We start from the raw sequence: 23,115 nt of genomic DNA, 5'->3' as shown, positions 1-23,115 counted from the left end.
GTCACGTTTGAAATGTTTATTACAGCAACAAGTTAGAGTTAAGTTTAGGTAAAGTTTATTTTCAAGGCCTCATCATGACCACATGGAGTTGATGTGGAGCGAGGAACAAACGTCTTTAACCCGTCAGTCGGAGTCACAGCTTCAACTGTCACAACCAGCTGCAGCTGAAGAGTGAAGCTGAACTGAGATCAGTTAAAAACACTCAGAAGTTATTAACAACCAGAGTTTATATCCAATATTCAGCAGGAAACTTTAAAACATGAAGAATTCTACACAGAGTTTGGTGGATTTGTTACAGCTGCAGCTCTTCTGCAGTTTGTGTCCTGTACATTTTTTGAGATATAAAGTTGCTTTCACACGTTCGTTTTGACTCGATTTACATTTGACAGTTTTACATTCATGTCGTCGAACGAGCCCAACATGGAGCCGCTGGTGATTTAACAGGAACAACACAGAATCACTGGGGATGTAAATGTGACGCTGTGCAGCCGCTGGGTTTCACCGGCCAAACTGTCAGCATGTGACGTTTTCACACCCTAAAGATCGTGATCACACACACACACACACACACACACACACACACACACACACACACACACACACACACACACACACACACACACACACACACACACACACACACACACACACACACACACACACACACACACACACACACACACACGAGCTGGCACTGTGTGTCTGCAGAGCGTCTGGGGAGGAGCGGTGGACGGACGGGTCACCCAGCACGGTTGGCAGCTCGGCTCCGGCCTTGGCTCGGCTCTCCACCACCGTCTGCATGCACTCATGATGTTGGCAGGTCACACACACACACACACACACACACACACACACACACACACACACACACACACACACACACACACACACACACACACACACACTGTATAATCCTCCACCCTCCTGGCTGCAGATTACACACCTACATGTTAGAAGGTGAGGAGAGGGTGATGGGGGGGGAGGGGGGTCACAGGGGTAGGGATGCCCCAACTCCCCCAACACCTCCCTCCCACACACACACACACACACACACACACACACACACACACACACACACACACACACACACACACACACACTGATGTCAGCTGGCTGTGAAAGGCGGAGGCTGACCGCTCGCTGTGATTAAGCACCAACTGGGCTCCGGCCAGCGGACTGGAGCGTCGCCATGCTGCCCTGTCCTGCTCCTCCACCAGCCAACTACCTCCTCCTTCATCTCCTCCTCCTCCTCCTCTCGGAGGACATGTCCCCACACAGCTGGCTGAATTTAAAAGCTCATCTCTTCTTCTCTGCTCAGGCCGAACATGTTGCTGAGCAGTCGTACAGTCTCTTTCTCCACAGAAGAGAACGCTCTGTTTTGCAGTTGCTGTAAATGATAAATGGATCTTCTCTGTTTCCATCCTGGTGACCCTGGATGGTTCCACCCCTGGCTTCACCTCGCTTGTCTCGGAGGGGGGGGGGGTGTCACAGAGGCTACATCCACACTGAAAACACACATGACCATTCACATGCACTGATCATGTGGCGTCAGTATCAGTGTGTGTGATCGGAGGCTGTTTTCTGTTTAAGATAAATACGTGTTTCTCTTTTACTCTGACTTCTGTTGCTCTAACGTTTGTCTTCAGACTCCTGCAGCAGCTGCTCGCTTCCTTTAGTCCAGAACAACCAAACCTCAGTGAGTCAGAGGAGCCTGAAGCAAACGCAGGTGAACCATCGATCGTCTGCAGCTTCTACACAGACATGATGAATCCAGGTTTCCTCTGGACACCACCAGCACTGATCTGTATCAATCAATACATGATCAATCAGACGCTTCGTCTCTGTCAGATCAGAGGGGGACGACTCCGCAGATCAGCAGAGAGAAAGATGGCTTCCTGTTCGAAGCAGAAACACACACACACACACACACACACACACACACACACAGGACAGGATTCTGGCTGATGATGCATGAAGTCCGGACTGCAGCCAGCTCCTCTCCAGCCTCACTGGACTAATCTGAAGCTACTGCTCGCCTGCTGCTTCACTGAGCGCGCTCCCAGGGACACACGCCATCCAGCCCACCGCCACTCTGCCTGCCTGGTCCATGGCCTACAGTCCATCCATCCATCCAGGCCCACGCCGCCTCCGACACACACGATGGCGCGGTTTCATCAGGACCCCCGGCGACGCCACGTCACGAGAGTTTAGAGTTTGTGGCGAAGTGAAGATACAAGATGGAGGAACGTGGTGACACAAGGTGATGAGAGAAGCTCAAATCAAAAACATACAGATTTAATTTAACCTGTTTAGATGCATCGTTTCATTTTGAGTTCTCAAACGCTATACTTTCTGATGCGAGATAAATCATGTGACAGGGCCAGCGTGGCCAACGTGATGTTATCAGGATGAAGTCGTTTGTTTTTTAAACCTAATGAAGCTATTTTAAAAACAGTTCATTTATTTCTACGTGGAAAACCCCAGATATCTATTGATAGATTCACAGCCTGTATCTGAACACAAGAAGAAGAGAGGCCGAGTGGGAAGGTGTGAACGGCTCACTGAGGATTCTGACAGAAATGATTGGTCCTGACTGATGATGATTTTCAAAGATGATGTTAAGACGTTTTAATCTTTGACAAAGCTCCTCATGGCTCCAACATCACCTGGGGAGGCTTAGCAGGTGCATTGTGGGTAATGTTGGCACCAGGATTTGATGCGTCTGAAAGGTTCGGGAGTCTCATGACACTTTGCAGTCATATCACACTCAGCAGGTCTCACACAGGCCGGCAGCTACGACCCCAAACCACTTTAATATCATGTGTGTTTGGTTGTGTGCCCAGGTTGTCGTGCCATGTGGCCCTCGTGTGTGTTGGTGATACTGAGAGCCGAGTGCCAAGGGCCCCTGCAGGCTCCTGTTAGATCACTGTTTGTCACTAATGGCCCCCGTTCACATATTAATCAGATCCATGGAGTCAATCATCGTTTACATGAGTGTGTGTGTGTGTGTGTGTGTGTGTGTGAGGTTGTTGGGTCGATGATTAAGGGGAAAGGTCAAAGGTCATGGCTCAGTAACAGAGGAGAGGGAGGAGGCCGGCTCTCCTCACGGCGATGAACGCACCGTCGAGCCGCTTCCTCATTTCATGTGGAAAAACCAACTAATTACGTGGAAATATGATAATGTATAACGCTGGGGGAGCCGCCCGTCTAGCCCCGCTCATTGCCCACAATCCCTTGCTCCTTCGCTCGCCCTCTCTCACCCTCTCGTCTCCTGGTATTTCTCCCAGGGAGTCTTGCCCTTTCACGACTGGAGAAACATTAGCGGCCGGTCCGGTTTGTTTTGCATCAAAGCGACGCCTCATTTGCATAATCTGAGGATGAGCTCCGCCCCCCTCATCGCTGCCAGGGTAGGTCAGACACCCCCACCCCCCACCCCGTCTTCTTCAGGAGGTGACCCCCCCCCCTCACACAGGGTGGGGGGGTGTCAGTCAGTGGTTGTGACGTATTGAAGCTGACAGGTTCCCAGTGAGACTCTCCACTGGTCACCAGTACGACTGTGTAATGGGACTAATGGGCCTGAGAGGAGATGAAGCTCGACACTACACTGATGTGCTACACACACACACACAGAGACACAGAGACACACACACACACACAGAGACACACACACACACACAGACACACACACACACACACACAGAGACACACACACACAGAGACACAGAGACACACACACACACACAGAGACACAGAGACACACACACACACACAGAGACACACAGAGACACACAGAGACACACACACACACACACACACACACACACACACAGACACACACACACAGAGACACACACACACACACACACACACACACACACACACAGAGACACACACACACACACACACACACACACACAGAGACACACACACACACACACACACACACACACACACACACAGACACACACACACAGAGACACACAGAGACACACACACACACACACACACACACACACACACACACACACACACAGAGACACACACACACACACACACACACACACACACAGAGACACACACACACACACACACACACACACACACACACAGAGACACACACACACACACACACACACACACACACACACACAGACACACAGAGACACACACACACACACACACACACACACACACACACACACACACACACACACACACACACACAGAGACACACACACACACACACACACACACACAGAGACACACACACACACACACACACACACACACACACACACACACACACACACACACACACACACACACACACACACACACAGACACACACTTCAGCTCCATCCACACCACGTTTAGTTTTTGTCCACACAAGCGTTTTGGCTCCGTATCCGTTTTAATCTGATAAAGTGATAAACGCGTATCACATGCCCACTCACGTGCACACGTTGTACAAAGAATGCTGTAATAACATCTGGTCTCATGTAAACATCTGTATCGTGGTAAAGTACAGAATGTAGCTGAGCAGCTGTGAGCAGAGACAACAGTGACACGGTGACTCTGCTCTGAAGGAGGTCATGTGACAGGAGCCAATCAGAGAAGGCTACTTCCTGACAGAAAAGAACCAATCACAAGAGGCCGTGAGCGTCATCGTTAACTTCTCAGTTTCTGCTCGTCCAGAATAAAACTCAGCCAATGAAAGTTTTCTATCAAGAAAACAAACGTTGTTTCCAGGATGATCTTCTGACGTGTGATGACATGTGACTCGTTGAACCTGAAACTCTGAAACTCTGTTCAGCAGTTTCTACTGTTTCATGATATTTTCGAGACAAAACGATTCATTTTAATAATCTTTCAGGAAACCCAGTGTTTGGCAGATGAATCAGTAATCACAGTAATAACTGCTCGCTGCAGCTCTACGTGCTCGTTACTGCAGCATCACCTCCGCTGTTTCAGCTCTGACATATGGAGCCACAGACGGGAGCTCGCAGTAATGATGGAGGAATATTCAGCGTGTCACTGTGAATCTCTTAATAAAGACGTCTCCTCTCTTTGGGAGGGAGGACGCCGCCTGTGGACGCAGCTCCAGCTCCTCATGGGCCGGTGCTGCTGAGCTGAAGCGGTGCCACGAGGCTGGCAGCGGCCTGCTCTGATTCTCCTGCCAACTCGCCGCCGGCGGAGAGGCTTCGGTCGACGGCTCCAAACCCGAGCTGCTTTAATCTCTCACGTTATTTGTGGCTGTAAAGCGGCGCTGCAGAAACTGGAGGGGTGTCTGCTTACCTGATAATTACTGAACTCCAGAAAAGTGTCTTTCAAAGCAGCGCCGACTGGTTCTCACTTTCCCGGCCAACAGAGCTGTTAGAAGGTGTCGGCCGCCAGCAGAGGGAAAGCTCCACCTCTGCAGATTCAACACCCAGAGAATCCATCGCTCCGTGATCACAAGGACGAAATGTTCACAGAATTCATGGCCAACAAAGTAACAGCAGAATAATTCTTCTTGTTTGTTTCCTGCCTCCGCTCGTCGGAACAGACTGTTCCAGGATTTAATTATGGGTCAGTGAGGAAGGGAAATTAATTTCAGGCGGTGGAGGAGTCATGGCGTCAGGCTGACAGGGGCCTCGGGCCCGAGGAGGTGGGCACGAGGCCAAACGCCGTGGCAAAGTCCAAAGTCACCACGCAAAGGGTAGCAGTCAGAAGTGATCAGAGAGCGCCGGACAGTCGACTGGAAATCAAGTCAGAGCCGCAGCGACGTTTCTGGCACTGACGCCTCCGAATGAATCTAAATCCAGTCCGACAGACACGCTCCGACTTTTACACAACTTTCTGTATCTGCTCTCCGACTGACGGGGTCACGGCAGGAAATTAAAAAACTTTGTTCTCCTTTTCTTTCCTGTATTTTTGGTCATTTTAATTCTTTTGAATCCGCCAAACAAATTCATTTTCATCAGCGGACTCACACTGAAGCTGATGAAATAATAAAATCACGACACATGATCTGAAGTTTTAATGATTTATTTCCCCTAAAAAACGTGTTTATGTTGTTTTGACCCCAAAAAACATTTGACCATTTTTGCATAAAAAAATACTTTAATGATTCATTTTCTATAAAAATAATATTTTTTAAATCAGTTTCAGGTCACAAGGTTCAGAATCTAATGGATAGGATCATATTTTTCAGTTGTTTGAAGGATCAGTGTTACGTGGAGATGTTTGAACTGCTGATCTGCAGGAGAAGCTTTGTTTTCATATCAGTAACTGATGACAACAGCTGAAGCAGAAAACAAGATGACAAACGGCCGAGCCCATCGGCCTCATCACATTCCTGATTGGCCTCAGTGTCGACCTGATGACGACTGACGGCCTGACCTCGACCAATCAGCTGAGAGACGTCATCGAGGAGACCGGTCTGGTCCAGGCTGGAGATCCAGGTCGGAATGTGTCGCTCCTCAGAGGCTCTGAGAGAAGAAGCAGATTTCCTTCCTGCTGGATGTTTTTCTCAGCGATCAGACCCCCCCCCCCCACGCTCTGTACCGCTGCTCTGTGGTTTCTGACAAACATGTGTTTAAACGCTCAGACTCAAACACCAGCTCTGCTTCACAAGCCGGATTCGTCTTCAAGAAACGAATTCTATTTCCTCCGAGCACATGAACAGCTCCTGCATTAAAACATGGAACAACTCAGACGTTGCTAAACGATGGATCAGAGTTGGTCCTGATGACCGATCGTGGGCAAGAGGAGCCGTACACGTAGAAGACGAAGACGTCACCTTGGAAAGACGAGGAGATTCCAGAGCTGGCAAAGCTCTTATCAACAGTAACCTCGACCTCTGTCCAACTTTAACCATGTGTTTTAGTTCTTTAACCACAACTTAGCACATCTGGATCATTCCGTGCTGAATGTCGAACCTTCAGATTAAATTCATCCCCACGGTTTTGGTACAAATCTGATTAACCACAGATTACAAAACCAAACTGATCTTAACCATCTGAAGCAGAATGTTTCAATGTGTGATGTCATCGGGATTAGAAGGAGCGGAACGTAGAATATGATCCAATGTGGGAAAGTTGTCTGTTTATGAGTCTGTGGTTCTTTCTTCAGAATAACTTTGTTACACAATCTTTTCAAAGTCCTGAGACTAAATATAATATCCTAATATTTCCGCTTTATTCTTCTGGTGTCTCTGTAAGTGGCCTTAATATTCTGCTGCAGATCCAGAATCTTCCAGCATCAGCGTTTCTGTCTTGTTTCAGTTTGAAGTTTTTCACGAGTGTAAATTCCACGTCCGTCCTCCTGGTCGAGTTTTATCCTGTGTCTGTGAACAGCTGATTGTTGGGTTCACGTGCATGTGTCACGTGCACATGTTTTCAGGACAGAGCCTTTAAATCACGTGTTCAGGTGTTTGGTGAAGAAAAGACCAGAAACGAGAGGAGAGAGAGAGAGAGAGAGAGAGAGAGAGAGAGAGAGAGAGAGAGAGAGAGAGAGAGAGAGAGGGAGGGAGAGAGAGAGAGAGAGAGAGAGAGAGAGAGAGAGAGAAGACGGGGGGGCTGTAAAAATAAAAGTCCTGGAATCCTCACAGCACATTTCCTGTCTGCTCTCTCTCTCTCTCTCTCTCTGGTTTTGGCTTTAGGACTCCACCAGTGGAGGGATCTTGCTCGCCCTTTGTTCTCCCTATCTCACAGTGTACCCCCCCCTCTGTGTTGTTGGATGCCAGACGTCTCGGGGTGACGGTGAGCTGTTGAATGGGGGGTGGTGGCAAACGGTGAGAGTGAAGTGTTATGTGTGACAGCATTCCTCTTCCTCTGAGCGTGCACAGAAGGTGAAGAAGACGGAGACGAACACAGGAGCTCCCAACAACTGGAGGTAGGTGCCAACCAGCTTCACACTCACACACACACTTGGTTGTTGCTCTGGTGCCGACACACACCTCCAACGGGCCTGGAGCAGAGACCGAACTCAGATTGGAGGAAAATGAATGGATTTCCTTCCTTTGATTCCCCGGTTCTTCCGTCTTTGGCCTCTTTCTTGTTTAAAACACTCGCAGGCTTGTAATCACACTCCTCCATGGAAGTGTGTCTCCTCAGTTTTACAGGCGGAGGATGTGATTAGAGCAGCGGGAGTTCAGTGGAAACTTTCTGTGCAGCGCAGAGCTGCTGCAAACCTGCATCTCAACTCTGCATGAACACAAAGACAGAAACTCACACAGGAACTCAGGGATCAACTCACAGACAGACGAACAGACACGTGATGATCAGTGTTGAGTTCTGCAGCTGCACCTCAGACCTGCTGCAGATTCACTGAAAACTCATCCAAACGTTTCAAATATGAACAGATGAACAAACTGACGCTTTATTTCATGTTTAAACACATTAACTCACGAACAAACAACTTAACTTTTGTACGAACACAAATAAACTTGTGTACAAGGGTCAGATCCCTTAGAGTTTAGATTTACAGAAATAAACAAATAGATAAACTCACATAGTGACGATGAACTTACGACTAAACACTGAGTGAGCGAGTGGACGTGTTGATGAGGTTTCTAACACGTGACGTGAAACCGGAAGAACACAAACATCTCAGGATGAAGAAGAGGAGCCGTACACGTAGAAGACGAAGACGTCAACTTGGAAAGACAGTTTGTAATGAACCAATAAACTTGTACAGGGACGTGGTATCAAGGCCCCGCCCACACACACTCGACCAATCAGGAGTCAGTGTCAGCTGTCAATCATGACGTCTCAGCCTGTTTTAATATCATCGAATAACTGATTCAATCCAAACTGATCAGAAACACAGAGAGATATGAACGACCTGAAACGACAGAAACATCTTTACAAACTTATATTTAACGTCTACTCTGGTTTTTCAGTTTGGTCCATGTCCCATCTGCTAACATGGAGGAGGTTAGTGACCTATACTGCAGCCAGCCACCAGGGGGCGATTGAGATGATTTGGCTTCAGGTTTGGGAGCCGACATGTCGTCCATCTTTATTTACAGTCTGTGGTTCAGACCAAAACGTCAGATTTTCGCCTCATGTTTCTCCGGCTGCTGTTTCTGATGAAACTGAGGAAACGAGTTGTTAGCCTCTGTATGTAGCTAATGCTAATGCTAGTTCAGTTGTAAAGTACAGATAACGGCTGGAGTCATATTAGCTGTGTCTGGATTCAGGGGCCACATCCTCAGGAGGTTGTCACATTTCAAAGGCTCCAACATGTGGATCCTTCTCGGCCCAAAGTTTCCCAGGATTCATCAGACTTTGGACAAGAAGTGTTTTTCTAGTGTCCTTCGGTTCGTCCTTCGGTTCGTCCTTCGGTTCGTCCTCTGAAGGATGCAGCCGCTGAATCGTCCGCTGGTCGTCCGGTTGTTTCTGATCTCTCTCCTGTTTGGTTTGGTGAATGACTCGTTCTTCTCTGACATCATCTCCACCCTGTTTGCATGGAATCAAACTGGATCTGAACCATTTCAGTCGTAGTATCTTGTGCTGTTCAGTAAATGTGAAGGAATCAGTAAATACTCAGAGTGAATAGGATCCAGTTTAAAAGCCGTGGACGAGGACACAGTCAGCAGATCTGAGACGTTCAAAGGGCTGAGTGGGTCTGAATCTGAACTTAATTATCCTGCTTCATTCAGAACTGTAGGACTCTGTGTTTCCCATTCAGCCGCAGTGACTCACTTCCAGCCAACGCAGCAGCTGCTGGATCATTTAACGTCTCAGCTCGTCCAACATTCAGTCGTCTCTGCAGAGACATCAGGACGTCCAGGTGAGATCAAACTCCTTCCTCTGAGAGACGCAGGGAAATCTGTTTCATCTGCAGTGGAGACATTTCTCTTCTGCTTTAAGATCCTTCAAGAAACTGAAGTAAACTTTGTTGTTTGATGAGAACGTCACAGTGAGGTTAGTCCTGAGAATTACAGTAAATTCAACTTCCACCTTGAACTAGGAGTTTGGTCACAGGATGGTTCGTTGACTCGAGGTCGTCACGTGAGTAAACTCCACCCGTTCTCCAGGAGCAGCGGCCGGTTTGATCACCTGCTCAGTTCGGTGTCTGCGGTGAGTTTCATTCTCAACTTTTCAACCTTGAACAAAGATGTAAGAGCTTCGGTCTCAAACCTGCTCTGATAACAAGAGACAAACACTTTCTGTAACTTCCTGTAACAACACAGTGAAGCTCCTCAGCTCCGTGGTTTCCCTGCGAGGTCAACTCTCTCAGGGTAAAGAAGTCCGGCCTAACGAAGCGACGCTCGTCTGGTCGGATGAGAAGTGACACGCCGGCTCCAGCTGGTGCCCTGCTTTGATCTAGGAAACACCTCCCCTCCCCCCCGCCGCCTGTCCCACGCCACCTCCAGCACCTCCGCTGGGTCGCGCAGATTAACCTCTCGTTTCCTGCAGTGGGCTTTAGTTTGGAGTGAAATGGAGGGTGAAAGCGTTTTCCGGCCAGGAGTGTGCTGTGGCGTCAGTCAGCTGCATGCTGGGAGTTTGGAGGATTTAGAGGAGTTGTGTGGCTTTGAACAGTCGAATGGACTCGGAGGAAGACCATCTGAGTGTGAGGCTGTAAGTCGTAGTTAAACCTGATCAGGATTCTTTGTAGTTATGACAGATTACATTTGTTAGATTCGGGGTGAAGATGAGAAGATTCAGAGTTTGGAAAAGTCCAAAGGTTCTGAGGAGCTTGACTGGATTTACATTTGAAAGACTTTAAAGACATGAGAATTATCTTAAAGCTTCTTTAATCAGTACTTTGTATATCAACGGATGAAATGCGTAATGTGAAGAGATCGTAAATCCATCGTAAATCTGAGAGTCATCAGCAGCTCTGCTTCTGTTCGTCAGTCGCAGATTTAAACAGAAAACTCCAACCTGGATTTTTACTGTGAACAGGAACCTTTGAGAAAACTGTTGGTTCTATTGTTGGTTTTGGTTTAGCAGATATTTCCTTCAGGAGGAGGTGGAGACCAAACACAGAGCCAACAGCTCCAGCAACAGATTTCCACTTTAATGAAACCCAGCAGGTTGTGAGGAGAGGTAGGATGTAGGTCAAATCAGTGAGAGGCTCTCAGACGCTTCCACTTAAGTTCAATTTGTTAAATTCGTAAATCCACCGTCCACACAAACTTTTCTCAAATGAACTGAACAACGACGTGAACAGCAACACTCGGCACAGATTTGTTTTTGTTGACAGCTGTAAAGAGAAAAGGGTCTTGGTCCTGTCAGGGCGGTTCGACCCCTGACCCCTGACCCCTGACCCCTGACCCCTGCTCGTCTTGGCTTTCTAATGAACAGTCACAGTGTCGACACGTTTTGATTCCACACACAAACATAGTTTCAAATGAAGTGGACTCAGTGTTTGTTCGGAAGCAGGTTGATCAAACTCTCGTCTGCAGAGGATGAGGATGTGACCTGAAGTCCTCTCTTTCCATCACAACAACTTTTCTCCCCTGAACCTGTGAAACCAGAATCCCAACCTCCTAACATGGCTGCCTTCGGCGTGCTGCTGCGGCTGCTGGCCGTGACGGCCGTCTGCAGCGGGAGTTTGGTTGTGGTGAACTCGGGCGTGGAGGTCGCCAGGGGTCGCTCGGTGTTCGTCACAGAGAAAGAGCTGAAGATCAGCGTGGATCCGGGCGCAGACTGTAAGGTGGAGGTGGTGATGAACGAAGCCGTCACCCAGAGAGTGGGCCGGCTCACGCCACAGGTGAGGACGATGTCTGTGGTGAACGCCGGTACAGAACCAGCACACATTCAGTGTTCTGAGGGTTTCATCTGTCGTCTGCAGGTGTTCGACTGCAGCTTCCTGGAGGACGAGGTCCAATACGTCCACAACGGGAGTCCACTGCTGGACGAGGACACGGTGATGCTCAGAGTCTACAGGTTAGAATCAGTGTGGCTGGAGTGACACATCTGAAACTAGAAGTCATTTAAACACATAATTAATAAATCATTGATTAATAGAACAGATGTTTTCAGACATGAACCGAACCACTGACATGTTCCTGTGAATGAGTCGGACCCGACAACCTGCTGCTGCTTCACAAACCTTCCAAACCTGTGATTTTCAGTTGACAGTGATTTTCAGAATCAGAATTTGAGGACGTCAGCTGTAATCTGTTTTTATTTAATGGTTTAAATCTGAATTTATGTCAGAAGTAATTTAGAAACTTCCAGTGAAGTTTGGAGTATTTGAAATAATATGTGTGTGTGTGTGTGTGTGTGTGTGTGTGTGTGTGTGTGTGTGTGGAGGTTCACGTCTTCAGACACGCTGGTGGAGACGCTGGTCCTGCTGGTGCGGGTCCTGGACTCGGGCTCTGCTGTGGTGGAGCTGGGCCTCGTTCCTCTGGTGGTTCCTCAGTTCTACGCTTTGTCCAACGCCATCGACGGCTCCGTGCTCCGCATCAGGACCACGGCCGACCTCGTCTGCACCGTCAGGCTGACGACCACCGACACCAACGTCCCGGCGCTGGGTCAGCTGGTGAGGGAGGAGGACGCCACGCTGAGGAAAGGTACGACACATCTGGACACATCACGTGCTGCTACACACTCAGTGTGTTGCACTGCAGGTAACCATGACGACAGCACTGATGAAGATCTCTCCTAATCAAACCAACTAGATGATTTGTTCTAAAAAGGATTCATTATTATGTAGTTTATGTCCTAACGTCATAAATGAACACTCATCACTATTAAATCTAACAATAATAATTATTACAAACAAACTTTATTCACTTAATGCAATAAAAACTAAATGAAACAGTGAGAAATGGTGAAATCTGCTGAGGAAAAAACAAACTGATAATTAAACAAAACTAACAAAAATAAAATTGTATAATATTTTTTTAAATATAAAAAGAAAATGTGATCAATTGTAAAATGTAAAAACACAATAAAAATAAAACAATAGATACTTAAATTGGGAAAAATTGTTTATTAAAACAGAAAAGTAAGACGTAGTTGTTGGTGTAAAGCTGCGTCTCTGCTCGACACTTTGTTTGAACCACTTCTGTAAACTCGGGTTCAGGCAGAGAGACGGCGGCGCTCTGTCCGGGAAACAAACCCTGTCGCCATGACACCAAGGAGGTTCGATTCCTGAAAACCAGCTGCCAGGACTTCCTGAGCTCCGGGCTGAAGTACCAGCACCTCAGTCCTCCATCGCCAGAGATCGACTACATCCCCATCAGGGTGGAGCTGAGGGAGCAGAGCACACGGGCCCTGCTGGAGGTACGAGCACCAGCCAGAACCTGGATTGATACACTGATTTAGATTCTATATTTCAGTGGCAACCAGTGTAGAAAACAGAGCGTTGGAGGAAAATAACTTTTAGAGAAGAGATGTAATAAAGTGCTTTAGTTGATAAAGTACATTTCTGTCATATCCAAGTTGGAAGTGGATGTTTTAGTTCCTCTCAGACTTTGAGAAGTTTATTGGCAGTCGGAGTGTGACATCTCACTTCACGTAGATCTGTGCATGTGTTGTAAGTCTATGATGTTAAAATGCTCTTGTTAGCAGATCTGTCATCTCCAACACGTCTGAGTGTTTCTGCATCATCACATCATGTGTTGATTCCTTTGTGAGACTTGTGTTAAATGTTCACGTCCTAAAAGAGATTTTTTAAAGTTTTTCTTTCGTCTTCACTTTGCTCTGCTCCCAGTCGGAGGCGGTGTGGTTACCAGTTTTGATCCACGGTGCGATGCAGAACCAGCCGCCCCAGGCCGCCTTCATGGCCTCCTTCATCCTGGAGGTGGACCAGTTCATCCTCACGCCGCTCACCACCGCCGCCCTGGACGCCAACGACCACGAGACGCCGCAGGAGAGGCTGGTTTTCAACGTGACCGTCCCGCCCCCCGAGGGCTACGTCACCCACCTGGACGACCACACCAAGCCCGTCGGGTCGTTCACCTGGCAGGACCTCCACGAGATGAAGGTGGCCTACCAGCCGCCCAACGGCAGCCAATCACATCGCAGGAACTATGAGGTACTGGAGCGTGTTGATGATCAAATGAAGTTTGATGCTGAACTTCTTCGAGTCAATGAACAACTAGTAATGATAATGCTGGAAATGTAGCGTAGCAGCAAGAACTTGCATAGATCCTGTTTAAATATGTTTATATTCTCCATCTATGTCATTAAAAGTAATATTTCCAGCCATTAACTGCCCCTGAATCTTCTGATAGGTGGAGTTCCAGGTTATAGACGGCTCCTATATGACCAGCCCACCCATCATGGTGCACATCTCCATCCGGGTGGCGGAAACAAACGCACCCAGAGTCTCCTGGAACATGGGTAAGAAACAGATCCTGAGGTCGGTCGTGTTGAAGTCAGCAGGTTTTATTTATCTGTTGTTCTCAGGTCTGGACCTGTTGGAGGGTCAGTCTCGACCAATCACCTGGGAGGAGCTGCAGATCGTCGACAACGACAACATCGATGGTGTCCACCTGGTGGCGGTGGACGGTCCCCTGCACGGTCGGCTCAGTGTCAGAGGTGAGGGGTCAGAGGTCATGGGGTCACCAGACCGTTTCCAGCATAAACATGCAGTACTGCAAATATCCACTAGATGTTCTGCAGGTTTGTTAGACCCTGTTTCTAATTAATCAACACCCGGTGGCTGATTTCTCTAAAACGTCCCGATGGAATTTCTTCATATGTTCAGTTGGATGATCTGTATAGAATTCTGTGGTCAGCGATCAGAGGTCAAAGGTCACCGTGACCTCACATGAGTCTGGGTAAAGAAACGTATGTGGATTGAAACCGGTGCCGGTGATTCTAGTTTCCCTCAAGCAGCTCATGTGCTCCCAGGTGGAAAGAGGAGAAGAACTTGAAGAACTGTAGGAGCACAATGAAAAGGAATTGAATGTCATCACATAGACTGAGGAGTCTCATCTCCATGAGACGACCCAGGAGTTAAACCTCGGCCCTTTAATCCTGTGCTGGTATTCCGACACGCACACCGCCCTGGGAATTCCCCGAGAACGTGGTCTGGCCTTTTCCGCCCTTTTTGCTCCATGTGTCGCCCATCCGTCAGGGACCGTGGTGTGGCTGGGGGAGCATATGTCTAGTGGCCCTGCATGTGTTTCCTAATCAGGTGTAAAATGGGGCCGCGGCCACTTGGTTGGCCAGGGGCCGTGGCGGCGCAGAGGCTGCTGCTGCCTCGCTCTCCGTCCACGTCTGTCCCTTCCAGCCCAGCGCGTAGGGAGACGGCCTCTTTGTCTCTAACGGGAGCGGCAGCGAGCAGATTGGAGGGACTTATGCTATTTCATGCCACCGTGCACAGGGAGCAGATGCACTGTCCCCAAACAGGTTTTCATGCTACCAGCTCTGAGCGGGGGGGGGGGCAGGGGCCCTGGGGGGCTCAGGCAGGGAGTTAACCTTTCATGGCTCCTTCAGACGTTTAGAAACAGGACAGTTTGTCTTCTGCTGATTCTCCGGCTCGTTTCCTTGAACCCGTGGCTCACTGAGCAGCTTCTCTGTTTCCAGCAGCTGGTTTAGTTTTTTAACATTGAAAATATGAAAAAATAAGAGAAAATGTTCCTGATGCAAATACAGATAAAATAAAATGAAATTAATTTAAATAAATGAAAAAATAGACAAAATCCGACACACATGGTAAACCTTCAACCTTCCTTCAACTGGGAGGTAACTGGAAATATAAAAGGCCTTGAACCAATTTGACCAATTTTCATTTCTATCACAGCAGCTTATGAAAGTGCAGAACAGAATCCTCACAACTTATATTCAACACAAATTCAGGTATAAAGAACATGAGGAATGTGTCCAGACAAAATCCATCCAATAATAAATAGATAAAGAAAAAGGAAAATTAAAGTAAGATGAGGAAACAACGAGCTGATATTTAACCTCGTTCCGACTCAGTAAAGATTTAACTGTAACCTGAGTCTGAATCAGTCGTGTGTGTTTACAGTGTCGTTTCTTCATCTGCATTTCAAACCTGAAACTCTTTCTGCTGCCGTAACAAATAACCACAAACACAGAACAAGTGATGGCGGTTTAGAATAATACTTTAATACTAATAATTAATTTTAAATTATTTAATTATTCCTCTATTGGTTGGTTGAGTTTCGAAGCCTGAGGCAAAAAGAAGCAAAGAAGTAAACCTGTTATTACGGAGTGTCAGTAATTCAGAGATCTGTAATTCATTATAATCAAGAATTGTAAAACTTTGTCGAGGCCTTTGTAAACTTTGTAAAGTTTTGAAGTTCGACCATGAACCTAAAACATATTGAGTTTACAGACGTGATGAAGAGACGCAGCTGATTGTCTCTGTTTAACAGTGTTTTAGTTGGAAGTGAAACTTGTCCCATCAGGCAGGTTTCCACCCTCCTCCTCCTCCTCCTCCTCCTCCTCCTCCTCCTCCTCCTCCTCCTCCCCCTCGGTTCAGACTCTGTTCATCTGCTGCTCTCGTTCAGAAGCAGGAAGCCGACAAAAGTTTGGCGGCGCTCTGCTCACGTGTTGTGCGTGCGGCCTGTAGGAGGCAGTTAGTGGATCCTCCGGTGGAGTTGTGTCTCCGGGGACGAGGACGCTGCTGCTGACCCTCGGTGCTGCGACTCGAGGGCGGTGACGCTGAAGCGTGGGGGGACAGTCACTGCAGGCTCCGTCCAACGCCTTCAGCCAAATGGATGGCTGCCTGTCCCGCCACACACTCCCTGTCTGAAACACACACACACACACACACACACACACACACACACACACACACACACACACACACACTGAGTCGTCCCAGCTCGTTTTTTCCTTTATGGGCCTGTTGCCCAACGCCACCTTTGGGCCCAATTACCAAGTTGTTTCTATCACTTGGACCAGTAGCCGGTTCCCCTCGGTAAAGTTGCTAATGAGGTTCGGGCTCGCGACCGCTCGTCTCTCAATCTGTCTGCTGACCTTGCCCTTCTGTCTCTCTGGCAAACGCAGGGAGACAGGAAGCCCCCCATCCTGGCAACGGGACGGCCACCGGGAAGGACGCCACATTTTACCCCACCGGTGTTCACAGCACAAACCCAAGCCAGCGCCTCGCCGCGCCTTCAGGCGCTAAGAGAAACTTGTTATTTCCAAGTGACAATGGGAGAAAAAGCAGCGCATGTGTCGGGGACGGTAATTGAATCAAAGTGCGAAGCTTTGGCTGGAAACTGGAGGCGTCCGCTGACAACAACACATGTCCGCCAGTAGGCCGCCAGTCATGTGACGCTCCGCTGTTAGCGCTGTTGTACGGTGTGAGGGAGGCCAGCCAGCAGCAGAGAGCTGACAGATGGACGTGGCCTATATTTCATTTATGTAGGACACACAAGTTTCTCATCTTTAGTCCAACTCTTCATCCTGACATCGATATCAGATACAAATCTGACTTTCACAATAAAAGTTATCAATAGAATGAATTATTTTCACTAAGCTCCAGCTAAAGATACAAAAACTGCATCTACACTATATTTACTGATAAATTAAAACCAACATGTTTCCTATTGTATTGACAGATAAAAAAGATAATCCTTGAGATAATGTATAATATGATGTGGCGCTACACAGATAAAATGGAGTTGTGAAATTGAGCGATTTACGCTTGTGTGTTGCTTTTGTATAATAATTATAATTTTAGAACGTGAAGTTAATTATAATTAATATGAAGCCACAGTCAGTTGTTGACGTGTTGTTTCTGTTTCACACTCTGTGTCTGGCAGTTCAACTCGTGTGATGTCAGGAAGTTTGAAAGCTCTAATTGTTCTGATAATCTCGGAAGTTCACATCCTGATGAAGTTCTCACGTTCTCCTCATATATATATGAAGAGAACGTATATATATTGATACTGTTCTGAATGATGCGTCTGTGTTAGTGAGGTTTTTAACACATAATAATCCTTTGTGGGATTGTTTGGATGTTTTCATTTATTATTATACGAACAGAATTGATCATGAGATTTAACTGCTATATAATCCTGTTTCAGTTCACCTGCGTCCTGCGTTTCCCAGACAGGAAGGCGTTCATGTTCCGAGTGCAGGACCTCAGGGAGGGCGTGGTCGTCTACCATCACTCTGACAGCGACACCACACGCGACCACGTCGTCTTCCGCATCAGCGATGGCCGTCACAGCATCCGACACAAGTTCCCCATCAACATCCTGCCCAAGGACGACTCACCGCCGTTCCTCATCAACAACGTGGCGGTGGAGGTGCAGGAGGGCGGTGCCGTGAGGCTGGAGGAGATGATGCTGTTGGCCTCCGACCTGGACTCCAGCGACGACTACATCCTGTACCAGGTGGTCTCCTCCCCCCGGGCGGGGCAGCTGGTCAGGAAGACGTCCGCCCAAGAGGCAGGTGAGGGAGGAAACTCAGAAACACGCCATCAACGCCAAGAACATTTATTATGTGTGGGAGGAGTCCAGGTCAAAGGTCACGAGTTCAGACAAAAGATAGAAATACAGAAAGTCTGCACGTCCAAAAACATCAGAGCTCCAAACACATCATGTTTCAAATTGATTTCAGACATTAAATCTGATGTTTTAACTTCTTCGTAGGTTTTTAAATGTTTCACTTTAGATTTTTTCTGATGAAACAGAACAAAAATCTAACATCTTCGTATTGACGCCAGAAAAATGTCATAAAATAAAGTAATTTTAAATAAAGAAAACCAAATATTTATCATTTATCATCATCAGTGTGCCTCAGCTGCAATACAAAATGTAGGAACCCTCATAAAGTATCATGTTGTGTAAGTACAAAAATAAAATATACATATTGTCCCTGCATGTAGATAAAATAGTATTATATATATTTATAAATAATAATGTAATAATAATACAATTTATTAATATAGATTACATACAGGTACAAGGTGCTTTGCAAGTTAAAAGTAAAGAATTGAAGGTAACAGTTCAAAGATAAAATGTAAGAATGGAAAGGGTCAAAACTAAATAAATATTATATATTATAATATTATAAAATGATTAAAACAGTCGCTAAGATCAGAGCTCGATCAAAAGTAAATCAATAAACAGCTGATCACTTATTCCACAATAGTATTTATTATAATATGTCAATAATATAATAAGAGAAGATTCTATACATTTAGTAAAAGTATTATAATAATGACATCGTTCGCTGCAGCTTCTCTAAACGTCTCCTCATGGACGTACAGTTGTTAACGAACACTGGAGTGTGTTGCTGCACACGAGGTTTCGTGTTGGCGCTCGTCATCGTGGCGTCACTTCCTGTGCAGGAGTTCCTGTGGACAGCTTCCTGCAGAGGGACCTGCTGCAGGGTCACATGTTCTACCTGCACTCTGGAGACGAGCTGTTCGAGGACGCCTTCGACCTCACGCTGTCCGACAGCCACCAGCCGCCCAACCTCTCGCAGACATATGTGAGACAGACACATGAAGCACGTGAGAACAAACACACAGACACTCTGTCTTACTTTCTGTCCGTGTTACAGACGGTGGTCGTCCACGTGTTCCCGGTGAAGGACCAGCTCCCGGTGGAGGCGTCCGGCAGCGTGCGCTCTCTGACGGTGAAGGAGACGGAGGTGGTTTACATCACTCAGTCCCACCTCCACTTCACAGACAGAGAACATCCAACCACGGACCTGAGCTACACCGTCACGCAGCCCTGCTTCAGCCCACTGCATCCTGGGTAAACACGGGAACCTCCTGTTCAGGCTCATGAGAACAAACAGCTTCTCATCCTCTTTGTGTTTCAGGCTGATGGACGCAGGACGTCTGTTCTACACAGACACCGCCAACGCCATGAGGAGGGACCACATGGTGCCCGTGTTAAAGTCCTTCACACAGGTCCACAGCACACGCGTGTTACTGCATCCTGAAACACACACACACACACACACACACACACACGCGTGTTACTGCATCCTGAAACACACACACACACACACACACACACACACACGTGTTACTGCATCCTGAAACACACACACACACACACACACACACACACACACGTGTTACTGCATCCTGAAACACACACACACACACACACACACACACACACACACACACACACACACACACACACACACACACGTGTTACTGCATCCTGAAACACACACACACACACACACACACACACACACACACACACACACACACATGTTACTGTATCCTGAAACACCCCCCCCCCCCCCCCCCCCTGTTCTCCCAGCATGCAGTGAACCACATGAAAGTGGGCTTCATGCCTCCTGTGGAGGACATCGGCCCGGCACCGCTCTTCGTCCAGTTCGTCTTCTCCGTCAGCGACCACCACGGCGGCAGCATCTCCGGCCTCCTCTTCAACATCACCGTCACCCCCGTGGACGACCAGGCCCCAGAGGTCAGAGGTCACACTCACCACGTACCACACAGGATAGAGTTAGTGTGAAGGTCCAGATTCTGACCCCTGCTGTGGATCCGCAGGCCTTCACCAACCTGCTGCGGGTGGAGGAGGGCGGCGAAGCCTTTTTGACCGAGGAGCACGTCCTGGTCCGGGACCGAGACAGCAGCGAGGAGGCGCTGAGGGCGGAGCTCCAGAGGACGGCTCGCCACGGCCGACTGGAGCTGCAGGGACGAACGCTGCTGCAGGGAGACGGGTTCACTCTGCACGACCTGAGAGGACTTCGACTCAGGTGAGACACTGTGTGAATGAGAGTGTTCTTCTATCCTTCTGAGGACCTGCTCGGTGAATATATCTGTATCTGAACATCTAATTCATCCGTCCATGCGTCAGTAGTTTATTCGTCTGTAGCTAACTAATAAAGTTTAATGTTGCTGCAGGTACATCCACGACGACTCTGAGACCACGGAGGACGAGCTGAGTCTGAAGGTGACGGACGGTCTGAACTGGGCTCATGTGGTTTTACCGATACAGGTGAGTCTACCTGCGGCAGGAACTCACAACAAATCCATAGTGACCATGTGACCACAGTGACGACCCCCCCGCCCTCCTTAGGTCCTGCCGATGAACGACGAGCCTCCCCAGCTGGGAGGAGGTCTGCAGGGGGAGCTGAGCTGTGAGGAGGGGGGGCGGGTCCAGGTGACGCTGGACTACCTGTCGGCGACGGACCGGGACAGCGACGACTCCAGACTGACCTACATGCTGGCACGGACTCCGGGTCGAGGCGAGCTGCAGAGAGCCGGACTGACTGTGGACAAGTTCTCCCAGCAGGACGTGCTGCAGGGACACGTCTACTACGTCCACACAGGTGACCCTGCGTCACATGACCCCGCGTCACATGACCCCGCGTCACATGACCCCGCGTCACATGACCCCGCGTCACATGACCCTGCGTCACATGACCACACGTTACATGACCACGCGTCACGTGACCCTGCGTCCTCTTGTTTGTGCTGTGTAACATGTTTTGTTTATTTCATATCATGTAAAGTAAAAGTTATAACTCAGTTGCTTTGTGTTCAGGAGGAGAAATCGGACCCGAGCTGGTGCTCGACACCGTCACCCTCATCATCTCAGACGGCGAGGCTGGAGGGACAGAAGGCTGTTGCCATGGGGACGCCCCGCCCCCACCTGTCCCCCTCCACGGCACGCTTCCCGTGTACGACCTCAACATCACCGTCCTCCCCGTCAACAACAAAGTCCCCTCCATCACTCTGGGTGAGACGTCTCCCTCTCTGTGACCTCGTGACCTTCTTCACCTCGACAAGAAAAGTGCAGTGACGGTGGATGATGCTCCAACACACGTTTAATCTATTCATCCAGATTCTCTTATTGATTCTATCATTAGATATATCACTTGTAAACTTATTGTCAAGAGAAGAACAGTCGACCTCAGACTTGACGGGTGTGACCCTGACGACCTGAGGAAGTGTCGAGTCAGCTGTTTATATATGAGCGTTCAAAGCTTCAGCACTTTCCTGTTGTTTGAAGTGAAGACAGAGACGGAACGTGGACGATTCACCGGGTGCACATGTCCCCTGTGTCTCAGTTCAGCCACTGCAGCCTTCAGTCGAACCCAAATGAGACGGTCTGGTCGTCTTATGAGGTGTGTGTGTGTGTGTGTGTGTGTGTGTGTGTGTGTGTGTGTGTGTGTGTGTGTGTGTGTGTGTGTGTGTGTGTGTGTGTGTGTGTGTGTGTGTGTGTGTGTGTGTGTTGATGCCAACACCTCCTGGTCTTCACTGCTGACAATCCTCTTAATGCAGCAGAGCAGCTCTGACCCCGATGACACGCCGTCACCTATCAGTCCAACACACACTGCACGGGGAGGGGTACGCACACACACACACACACACAGACACACACACACACACACACACACACACACACACACACACACTCCCTCTCTCTCTCTCTCTCTCTCTCTCTCTCTCTCCTGGGGAGGGAGATAGTTCTCAATGGAGTCGGAGCCAAGAAGAGGGATTGAAGGAGCTCTGTGGTTATCAATGGAGACCAGTGACCACTGGGACACACTGGGATGACTGGTGTGTGTGTGTGTGTGTGTGTGTGTGTGTGTGTGTGTGTGTGTGTGTGTGTGTGCGTGTGTGTGTGCGTGTGTGTGTCTTTGTTTACACACTGCAAACAATCTGTGGTAACTTCTTTTGTTTGCTTCTACGTTCAAATCGTCTTTGTTTTTGTTTAGAAAATGTCAAACAGATTATTTCACTTTTTGAAATTACAAAACAAAGACTAAACCATTGGGCCGACATCATCCCGATGAACACATTATGTTATATATAATATATTATATTTTGAAACACAACATAATCCTCATCAACACAAGAGAAACATGTAAATCCTGTTGTTTCATCAGGTTGTTTTTCTGTGCAGCTGAAACATTAGTTTTCATTTCTTGATACAAACATTTGCAGTCGAGTTGATTTTATTGAGAACAGTGAAATATTCTCTCTGCAGCGTTTGTGTCATCAGATGAAATAATTTAGTTTTGATTATTCCTGTTCTTCATATTGTTCATTCTTTAAGTTTCTTAAAACAAAATAATAACCGACATATAAATAAATTATGATAATTCTTGATTTTAAGACAGAGAGCCCAAGAATAGAAATTGGTTCTTGCTCATGTACCTGGTCCTGCATTCATACATCCCAAAAGTATTAAGGATCAAAGTTTACATAAGTACCCAAAGTTTAACTAGTGATTCTGCA

General features: G+C 47.9%; 1 protein-coding gene across 1 annotated transcript in view; it reads left to right on the top strand.

Annotated features, from left to right (window-relative positions):
- The first annotated feature begins 11,487 nt into the window (after positions 1-11,487).
- The window catches only part of LOC117760600 (FRAS1-related extracellular matrix protein 1-like), a 28,223-nt gene continuing 16,595 nt past the window's right edge, over positions 11,488-23,115 (top strand). Inside the window, exons 1-16 of the mRNA XM_034583724.1 lie at positions 11,488-11,706; positions 11,788-11,882; positions 12,252-12,511; positions 13,027-13,226; positions 13,657-13,980; positions 14,180-14,288; positions 14,355-14,486; positions 17,982-18,326; positions 19,228-19,370; positions 19,443-19,639; positions 19,707-19,797; positions 20,165-20,332; positions 20,416-20,624; positions 20,773-20,866; positions 20,948-21,200; positions 21,416-21,610. Of these exons, the coding sequence (XP_034439615.1) occupies positions 11,488-11,706; positions 11,788-11,882; positions 12,252-12,511; positions 13,027-13,226; positions 13,657-13,980; positions 14,180-14,288; positions 14,355-14,486; positions 17,982-18,326; positions 19,228-19,370; positions 19,443-19,639; positions 19,707-19,797; positions 20,165-20,332; positions 20,416-20,624; positions 20,773-20,866; positions 20,948-21,200; positions 21,416-21,610 (3,034 nt within the window). The remainder of the gene's footprint in view (positions 11,707-11,787; positions 11,883-12,251; positions 12,512-13,026; positions 13,227-13,656; positions 13,981-14,179; positions 14,289-14,354; positions 14,487-17,981; positions 18,327-19,227; positions 19,371-19,442; positions 19,640-19,706; positions 19,798-20,164; positions 20,333-20,415; positions 20,625-20,772; positions 20,867-20,947; positions 21,201-21,415; positions 21,611-23,115) is intronic.

This window comes from Hippoglossus hippoglossus, chromosome 4 (assembly GCF_009819705.1).
Source record: "Hippoglossus hippoglossus isolate fHipHip1 chromosome 4, fHipHip1.pri, whole genome shotgun sequence".
In the NCBI taxonomy this organism is placed as follows: Eukaryota; Metazoa; Chordata; class Actinopteri; order Pleuronectiformes; family Pleuronectidae; genus Hippoglossus; species Hippoglossus hippoglossus.
Note: the sequence above shows the minus strand (reverse complement) of the source record. Positions and strands in the feature narration are given on the sequence as shown.